Source organism: Barbus barbus, assembly GCF_936440315.1.
Source record: "Barbus barbus genome assembly, chromosome: 49".
In the NCBI taxonomy this organism is placed as follows: domain Eukaryota; kingdom Metazoa; phylum Chordata; class Actinopteri; order Cypriniformes; family Cyprinidae; genus Barbus; species Barbus barbus.
In genome coordinates, this window is record NC_136727.1 from 10,925,280 (window position 1) to 10,935,569 (window position 10,290).

General features: G+C 38.7%; 1 protein-coding gene across 2 annotated transcripts; it reads right to left on the minus strand.

Annotated features, from left to right (window-relative positions):
- Positions 1 to 4,341: 4,341 nt before the first annotated feature.
- Positions 4,342 to 10,290, minus strand: LOC306867417 (ATP synthase subunit delta, mitochondrial-like). 2 transcript variants are annotated; one of them, XM_079413058.1, is made up of 5 exons: positions 10,032 to 10,289; positions 8,138 to 8,291; positions 6,947 to 7,035; positions 5,759 to 5,894; positions 4,342 to 5,677 (listed from the first exon to the last, which is right to left on the minus strand). In XM_079413058.1, exons 1-4 carry the CDS (start codon positions 10,143 to 10,145, stop codon positions 5,772 to 5,774), a joined length of 480 nt encoding a protein of 159 aa, XP_079269184.1. In that variant the 5' UTR covers positions 10,146 to 10,289; the 3' UTR covers positions 4,342 to 5,677; positions 5,759 to 5,771. The 2 variants fall into 2 exon arrangements, with proteins under 2 accessions (XP_079269184.1, XP_079269183.1); XM_079413057.1 differs by having other exon boundaries at positions 5,547 to 5,680; positions 10,032 to 10,290.

Below are 10,290 nucleotides of genomic sequence, written 5' to 3' on the forward strand. Positions count from 1 at the left end.
TCACCACATAGAGTTGAATTGTGTCTGTTTGGTAAAGCATTTACATGTGGGCCAATGAGCTTTTTTTTTTTACAGCTTCCCACATAGTGACCGAAGGAATCAGTTTATGACCTCTATAAAGTGTTCTTGGAAAAAGCTGTATTATTCTAAATCTAAAACATTGCTGGTTTCCTAGACACAAGGTAATCCTGCTCCTGAACAAGATCGCTCAGTTAATCTTATCTTCTGAATACGGTCCTTATGTTGCTTAATTAGTGACTTTAGAAGTCAGAAAAATGGTTGATAATTATTCAGATTCAAGACTCAAGAGTTGTTGAGGTTTAGCATTAATACAAGATGTATTTTTACATGTATATTAATCATACCTAGTATTACATACTGGAAAAGTTCAAGTTTCAACATTCTTAAATTGCTTGATTTCAAAGGAAATGTCATTTGTTCATGCAAATTAATTCTTTTTTGTGCCTTTCAGTTCCTCATTAGCTGACAGTCAAACAGCTGCAAAGGTATTATGAAGCAGGAATTTGACAACGCAAAACTGACAGAATCTGAATAGAATTACAGTATATTTAGTATGAAATAAATATAACACAAGAAACAGTGCATTTATTGGTTTCATCGCTGGAAGTATATATAATACCTGGAGAAACCTATCCGTCCGCAATCCCAGTCATCTCAATGTCACTTACTCGGCTGGTGTGGAACCCTACAGAAGTATGCATGTGAAATCCGGTGTCTTTGCTCATATGTGCACTTGTTTTTGCAGCCAGCCATATGACTAATCCCTCTAGAGCCACAGCAAAATGACGTGGCCACAGTGCTGATTGGATGCCGAATGTACACACTGTACAATCCCAACCTGTTTACTGGCATTTATCCAGTTGTGATGCGAAAAGCAGCAGAGCAAAGATGAGGTGTTAAATAAATCAATAGTCAATTTTACATGGCTACATTTTACTGGCCATCAATTAAATAATATGGTGTAGTTACAAGCAGCTACCAGCAGGGGCTAATGGACCATGCTAACCAGAAAAACCTGAACCCTTAATTGCATCAAGCATTACTTTGAGATGCTTTACATCACAATGTTTGAAATGATAAAAAATGAAGCGTTAACCGTTGCATAACCCGGGGTTGAAATGACGTTTAGCATAGTGAGAAAAACCTAATATTAGCTAACATCAGAGTATCCAATGTCCAGTGGGAGGAACAGCACTTTCCATTGAATCACAGAAAAAACTCTCAACCTCTATATACTATTAATTTAACAACTCTTAATACGAAGAGGCAAACAGAGACTCATGCAGTCCATGTTTAGTCATTTCTGCATTTAGCAGTTCAGATTATTTGATATGTGCAGCCGCTCTAGTTAATTAGGTGAAGAGGTCTATTTTTGTACTCTTGTTAACCTACCAGGCACTAAGAACGAGAATGTATTTACACACAATGCTATGTTAATGTTATACTAATGTTCCTGAGAACTTACATTAAACTTTCTGAGGTGCATCACTTGTTGGTTGGGTTATGTCTGCAGTGCGTCAGAACACTGAAGGCTCATTAGACGTCTTGTACACTGATATTGCACACTGTCCATGAGGTGTTCTTACTTAAATATCTTAATGCAAAACCACACCAGCAACCTTCTACTTATTACATGTGGAGGCTACCCATAATCTGAGGCCTTATGAATTCTAGGAGGTGATCTATTTGGGGGTTTGTCCTAGATTGAACCCAGTACCTTTTGCCCGTGTAATACCTTATCAGCATTCTGTAACTGCTGTGATAAAATGCATGCTACGTAACACCATGGCTAAACAGTTAAGATGCATTGATCAGTCAGTGATAAGTTACGTAGTAAATCATGTCCTGTTGTTCCTCAGTGCACAAGGGACAGTTTTGCTTCAAGTCACCCAAAAGCTGAAGCATTTGAAAGCTTTTACTATAGCTTGAGTCAGTAAAAGCTTGCTTTAGCATGCACGTTGACTTTCTGGAATGATGACGAGTCGGGAGTTCCTGGGAGCACTGCTTCAGAGAGATTGTCGTAGCATTACTTGGTGGAAGGGCAACAAGGTGGTAAACATAAATAAGGTCACTGTCAAGCATTCGTTTCAGCATATAAGGCTAGGCTATTCGTTTGGATAGTGCAAAACTGCTGTCATTACTTGTCGTCACCATGTCCACCATAAACGTAAGTGACCAATGAGCATCATTGTTTTCCATCGAGCCAGTACAGTCAGTGCATTCCTGACCTCGCCTAACCACCCAACCTTCCCCGCCCCACCACCAGCTGCTAATATCAAGCCAGCTGACGGAATAAGATCAATGGCTGAGCTCATGGTTATGTTTGATCTGCTGTCTGCCAGCACTAGAAGGCGTCACACATTTGCATGCGGGTGTGGGGCCTTGCGCCAAAGTCCGGGACTTGTCCGAAACAGCGTAAGCATGTAAATGGAGCCAAGTCTACTTGGGTAGTGCTGGATGGAAACTAGCTTGATGGCATATTTTCCTAGTGCTTTAGCACAAGGACATGTGATTAGGAAACCAGAAACCAATTGATAGCAGTTCACTTGAAATTTTGCCCCTGCAGTCCTCTGATATTGTTTGAATTCAACTCACTCAATGTTCTTGTCAATCAAGAGTTGCTACTTTGAGAGACCAGATTCATGCACAGACGTGTGAGTTTACTTTTTTAGGGAAATAGTATGCCTATGTGACAACTGGGTTTTCCCCCCGATTGGTTTCCAAGCAGTGCTGCAGGGCTGATTCCGCTAATGTAATGCATTCTAAGGGGCAATGCTTTGCACTTAAGGGGAAAAATCAGAGCTGTTTTCCAGCTGGATACCTTACGTTGGAAAAAGTGATGGGGGCGGCGAAGGAAAGTGTTTCTTGATTGGTAAGTTTAAGACTAGACACTTCTAAGTGACGGAGTCATATGCTGGAGACTGTACAGAAAGTCTTTGGATTCTGGCAAGTTTAGGAGGTTTTGTGTGCTGTCAGTCATTTCTTGATGCGCCTTACAAAGGTAGTTTCACTGCCTCCTCAAAAAGAATGCACCTCGGCTTCTTTGGCTACAGACATTGTTTAAACCTTTACAGTACACAATATGAATGTACATATGAGCAGTCAAACATGGTTTTACTGAAACCCTACTGTAGAGTTTGTGTACAGGGTTTCACTCTGTGAGAGACCCCTGTGCCCACACCTCACCCTCGCTTTCCCAGTCAACTGATTTAACAACCTCACCCTTCTGGAATGTGACACTTTGCTCGGTGGAACGCAAGACCACCACAAACGTCACTGTTAGCCTGAGGGAGATACAAAGAGTTAGCACAACCTTTGCTTTACTGCAGCAGTAACATGGATTATTTGCAAGAAATAATTAAAAAGTGTGTCCTACCTTTCTGACATGGTTTGTGAAGGACTATGTGTGTTTGTGTTCTGAACCAAATGGGTCTATAATAATACAGAAAGTTAGCCGTTAACATTACCATACATCTCCATTGCTAAGCTTTGACTCCTGGATGTAAATGTCAGGTAACTAATCTCTCTGGAAAGATATATGCAGCCAGATGGTCTACTTACGACATTGACTAGCAGGGGCTAACTGGTCAATGATAACCAGCCAAAAAAGACCAAGGTAGTCATTATTTTTGCTATTCTGTTCAGTACCACAAGCAAACAAGAAGTATACTCAATATGATTGTTATGAGAGAGCTACGAGGGGACGCTATCCTAAATGTCCACATATACAATTGATTACTTGAGATGTCAATCAAGATATTTATCACTAGAGTAAAGCTGACAAAGTTCAACCAAAAGGTTTTGAGGTGTGCTGTGGAGCAGGTTTCTCTAGAACGCTTGCTCTATGTTCTGTTTGTAGACACCTATGCATGCGTGGGTGAGAGCGATAAAAAAGGATGTGGTGTAGGGTCTACATCGAGAAACAGCCCTAAATAACTGACCCAAGACCAGCTGCTTTTCTCAGAACTCCATCCTTAGTCAGTTCCAGTAACTGCAGGACTGGTCGCGGATCTGCGCTGGCCCGTATGCCTGTGTAGGCGGGAGCGTCAGGCCTATGCGCCCACTCCCAGCTTGCATGCAGTATATCACAGCCACCTGAGAGTCTGAAGTTGTGCAGACTGCAAGCGAAACAAGGTCAGAGCTTCAAGCAACACTTTCTTACAACTGTCCATCTTCCTACTAACATCTGTAGCATGATTGTTACACCTAAGCAGAAGCAAACTATTTTCTTGCATGAGGGTTCTGATTCACTAGTCACTATAGGTGCTATTGGTAAATAATCAGAAGAATAACAAAGTGCAATACATATTACAACTATTTGCTTTGCAAACCAGTTTGATTATTGTAATAAATTGAAATATAACAATTGACATTGCTGGATCATTTTGTACCAGTCTGAAATACTGTTTCTTCAAACCCCTTTGGTGCCACAAGCTAGGATGAACATCTTGTTCCTAAAGTTGCATATCTGCATACAGAGGTTTATAAAAATTTTATGAAGAGTTATAGCTAGGGCAGGACTTCTGACCTAAAACTGTCCTTTCTCAAGACTGCAGAACAGTAATTAGGACTATCCTGCGGAGGACGTTTAACAATAGAGGCTATACTCACACTCAAGATGTAGGAACAAAATATACATTGTAGGCATATAACATAAATAGAACCTTGTGGTTCCTAAAACCAAAGTAATCTTAAAATCTTATTTCAGTCTTTGCATCAGATTTTTGACACCAGCAGAATGTGAAAAAGCAAACATTTGCCATACATCATCTTTGTTGGCTATGGTTTTCATGCTATTTGGTCAACTATGTAAAAGCATTTCATCACAAATACTCAGTAGACATGCAAGTTATACAGTGCAAGGAACAAGTTAGACAAACTAGTGAGCTCATCACCAAAAAAACTTAACTTCTTGTAGAAAAGAATGACTCTTTTCTTGTTCACTGCCAATTCTGTACATGCACTACTGGAGCAAGCTGCAGCATGCTGCCACGATAGACGTCTGACATTCATAAAGACGCATGTGGTTTAGTCTCGTAAAACTCCAGCCAGCACATGCTTATAGCTCTGGAGCGGCCATGTAAAATTACCCTGTACTTAAGCAAATTCTAGACTTTTACACCACAGTGTAGGATGTTCTTCCTGGTTGCATAGAATAGCTGTATTTCTAACTCTGTAGCCGTCTTGTGAGTGCCAATTGTTTATCAGTTTTTAGGGATCTAGAAAATGCATATGAAGGCAACATGAGTAGACTGACAATTAGCATAATGGCTACAAGACTTGAAAATGCGAAGAAAAAAAAATAGTATATTTTGTACTAAAATGGTGTCATTGACTGAATAAAGATTAATTGATTCACTTGTTTCCTTGGCAAACGGCTTGGAGATCATTTAGGTTTGAACAGTACCATACTGCCTCCTTTCTGTCATGAAAAGTACTGTATTCATCATCAAACAAATTCCTAGGACAGCAAATACAGCTTAAATTAATTTTGTGAAAAGCAAAGAACATTAAAGTGACACAGTGCGTTATTTCAAATAAATTTATTGTTCATTTCATCCACTGTACAAAGCAAGCAGTTAAGTCTTGTGGTTTCTGACTTCACTGGGGTGGGGAACAGACAAAGCCGGAGACCTTTTCACACCGACAGAAAATCCTACTGAGACAAAACGAGAGATTTTACAAACAACATTAATTATACTGTATTTAATGAGCGTGGTCCTGTATGGGTACATACCACCGCAAATCGTTTACTCCAATGCTTTGACAATTGCCTCGTTTGCCTCTATGCTGATCAGAACCTCAGCACGAGCTGCTTCATCTGAAACGCCCCCCAGTTCCGACTGGGCTTTCTCGAGGTTCGCTTTCGCCACCTGCACAAAAAACATGGCACTCCTGACATTTGGTTCACATTCACTGTAATCTTGACACTGATGTATCGGACGAAAATTCAATCTATAACAGCTGACATTATAAAAGGTGCCATCAACTGGAACAAGTGTAGATCCGAGAACTTCAATATCTTGAAGCACCTTATAAGTGAGAAAACTCATCTTTGTGTTAAAAATCAATGCTATTGCTACTTGAGCCACATTCTAGACTAGCGCGGCCGTTCTCTCAACAGTGTGAGCAAATAAACGTGGCCTCTTTCCTGTGAAGGACATTTGTCACAGCGGCGATTACACAGTGTAAAGGCCAAACATTGCTGGGAGTTAAAGGTCTCTCAGTGGGGATTTGACACATCTGCACCACTTCAACGGTGACTGACCTTTCCTTCCTTATTAACCAGCGAGGCCCCCAAGCACAGCTATCTCTAGGAAGAATAAAAAAGCGGCCTATTTATGTGGAATGAACCCGAAAGTGCTCTTTTTTCCGTGTCGGAAAAAGGGCATGTCTGAGAACATCACGTTTGGAATGAGCTCATTTTCGGTGTGTCATTCCGAACATTTGACTTGTTCTGAGAAACGGTGACTAACTGAAAACGAAGACCATTGCATTTCTATTTAATGATGTTTTGTGGAGGATAAATAGCATGAATACAATAAAAGGGTGGCTTGATAGAGTTTCAAATGCTATATTTAAATGATAATCCTATAAATGGGTGCCTATAGAGGCAAATAGACAGATAATAGGGCGTTTCCGAAACAGTTCAAATACAGCACAGCTATACAGATTTAACCTCATTAATCAATCCTCCATTATATTCTAAGCAGTCTGTGTTTTAAAGTTTTATGAAAACTCAAAACACCTGTCCTTTTAATTCTTGAAATGGCACTCGTAACCCATTTTTACTCGAAAATGTGACATTTCTAACTAAAAAAACATCAAGAATGTACTGGATTGTGAAAAGTGGAGAACAAAGCCATGCTTGAATGAGTTTTCCAATTATTCTTTGCGTTGAGATAAGAGCATAGCAGGAACTCACTGCGAGGTCCAGGCTGTCCAGAGGAATGGCCTCCTCCGCCAGCAGCTGCACTGAAGAGTCGGCATTGACGGTGACTGATCCGCTGCTCACTGCAAAACACAATCCACATTTAATCACGGATAAGAGTTCAAGGGTTGTGTCCTATTGTTCGTTGATGCTTGAAAAGGCTCTCATCTGTAGCACAAGCCTGACCCCTTCTGGATGAATTTCTAAAACTAAAAGGTTGTCTACTAAAGGAATCATTGTGTCACAAATGTGACTATGGATCACATTTTAATCTGCTTATTTCGCCACAGAAAATCATATTACAAATCTGAATCACTCCCTTTTGAAGTGTTCTAATGAGGACTAAAATACACTCAAGTCATAGTCATACATCACCTATTTTATATCTCATTGCAAGTGTTTCTTCAGACTTAATTTTAATTAAATAAGGGTCAAATTAGTAAGGGTCTGGTAGTAAAAAGTTCTGAAAATTACCAAAACTAAAATTACTTTTAATATATAATAAGCTAAATACATGACTTCTTAGGTCATTTTAAAATTTAGTAGTTTAATGCGAGTTTAAGAACTGGGTCAAATAAAAAATAAGCATGTTAATAAACATTTAAACAGTAAATAATAAATACAAATTTTGCATGGCACTAGCAACACCAAAGTCATGGGTTCAATTACCAGGGAATGCATCAAATATTAAAATGCAATTTAAGTCACTTTTGATGAAAGTGTCTGCCAATGAGATAAGGGATAAACAACAAAAGAATTTATATACAGAAAGATAAAATTTTATATAAAGTGATATATTTCCTCTTCTGGTTGTTAAAAACCAAAAAAGACTAGTGGAAATCATTTTTCACTTCAAGAAATAAATTAAGATTAATTAATGCTGAAATGATCCTCATGGAAAGTCATTGGTTGGTTGGTTGATTGATTGGTGTTTTAATTGCCTTGACTATTTTCATGGCAAGTAAGTTGAAATACTACAAAAGACCAATTAAAAAACCTATTTCTTTGATTTTGGAAAGTCACGGTCACCACTGTAAATTCTTTTGCTTTGACTCAAATACTGCAATTCATCTCACATTTGGTTGGTTTGGAATTCTCAAAAATCCCCAGGGAGAAAATGGATGGAACCAAAGCCACAAGAAGCGAGCATTATAACGTTTGTTAAAACCGCACTAGAGAACCCACCGAAATACTTAGTAGAGGAACCATCGTCATTGAAGACGGTGACTACACCGGGCCGGAGCACCTGCAGTGTGGGGACGTGGGCTGGGAGGATACCAAAGGCGCCTGTCAGTGTTGGGACATCAATCTGTTTTACATCGGCTTCCTTGAAGAACACCTGCAAAAGGCATAACAAGCTTCACTGCAACAGATGAACACAGTTTGATGTTTAATTTGAAAGCTGGCAACCAAACTATTAAAGGTTTGAACTCCACAAAGGAACAACAAAGCTCAATGCATTAACTACGACCACTGTGCCCTTGAACAAGACATTTGATCAGGTCGCTCTAGGGAAACTTATAGTGACAGTGCACTTCCATAAATTATGAAAAGCATTAGATAAAAATGACATTACTAAATACAAAGCACCTGATCAATTGGGAACAGTTCTGCTAAACTCAGGGTTCCCACACCATCAGAATAATGACAGTAATCACAGGACTGTGATCAGTTGTGATACTAAATAAGGACGTTAAAAATCATTATCATATTTTAATATTGCATTCACAACAAGTAAATAGGGGGATAAAAAAAAAATAATAATAATAATAAACTAAAAATTATATGAATTTGATTTTGAAATTAACTAATGCTTAGAGAAGTATGCAAGATAAAAAAGCTCCTGAAATTTGAAATGTGGAGGCACCAAAAATGCAGTATGGTCATTTCTTCAATTTATTTGCAATCTAACATTTTACATTTTATCATATGCTGACCTGGGGATGGGTTTAACGCTAAGAAATTAAATTACAAAGTGCAGCTGTATTCCTTATGTTCTCTTTGATTGCTTTGTTTTAAAAAAATAAATACAAATATTTCTATATTATTTACTCTGACATTTAATGTTGCTCCGATTTTAAAATTAGCAGCCAACTTTACAGACTGTCGCATAATATTTCTTTGAACTTTAATCTGCAATGTGCTTATTTTACATGCTTGGATTAAGTCCCTGTTAGTCTGACACATTTAATATTCACAAATCACACAGCACATGCCTTTTAATTTATTTTTTAGTAAAAATCCTTTAAAATGAACAAATGTGCACCTGAAAATTTTAAATATTAATTAATTAATTATATTAAGTAAACATAATATATATCATATTAAATACACACACACATATATATATATATATATTTAAAGTTTTTCTGATGCTGATAAGCTATAGAAATAATAATAATACAATTGAAATACTCTTAAATATTTGCAGGTTTTGCATGAATTTGAAAGAAGAAAAAGAAAAACCCTCCAATGCACATTTAAAATAGTAAATGTTGTGTGACAGTTACTTACCCACACACAATAACACTAATATGACAATATTATCCGTGATGTAAAATTGATGGTGAGGGTTAAAACGTCAAACAATAAAATATATATTTCATAAACTGCCCTGAAACATTTAAAAATCTGATATTCACCCTGATCTGTCAAAAATAAGTCAAGGTGATCGGTAGCAATGCTAACAGTCTGCTAAAGTCATTCAAACTACAGTCCATGTTTTGCAAGCCAAAAAAAACAAACAATTATGTTATATTTATGGTGTACACTTTTACAATGTTGCACTAAATTAATTCGCTTCAGATGCAAAAATGATTAATCTAACGTTACACCACCACAATATCTTTATAATTGACAAGTTTAGCCACGAAAGTAGCACGCGCAGCAGCAACGCGCACAAACAAATGAAGCTGCAGCTAGAATAAAGAGTCACGTTATATCCAAGACAACCTGAATGTATATCGTGACATAAATACATATATAACTTATAATGTTAGTAAACGAATCGTAGCCGGTGTTTCTGCTCAGCACTAGCGTGCTAGCAGAGCGAGTAGGCCCGAGCGCGGAGCGTCAGTACCTGTGTCGGCGACGCGAAAGTGAAGGACATCTGAGCGGTGGGCGCGTCGGCGTAACAGCGCGCGTGTCTCAGCGCGGGGACCGCGCGACGAAGGAGAAACCTCGCTGCCATCATCTTTACCACGGAGAAGCGACCCGACCTTTACAGCACGGTGATACACAAGCCTCGGCTTCCCTATCCACACAGACAGACAGTCAGTCAGTCAGACAGTGCGCGGCTGATAGGACAAGGGCACGGGCAGCCTTTCCCGTCAGGCCTT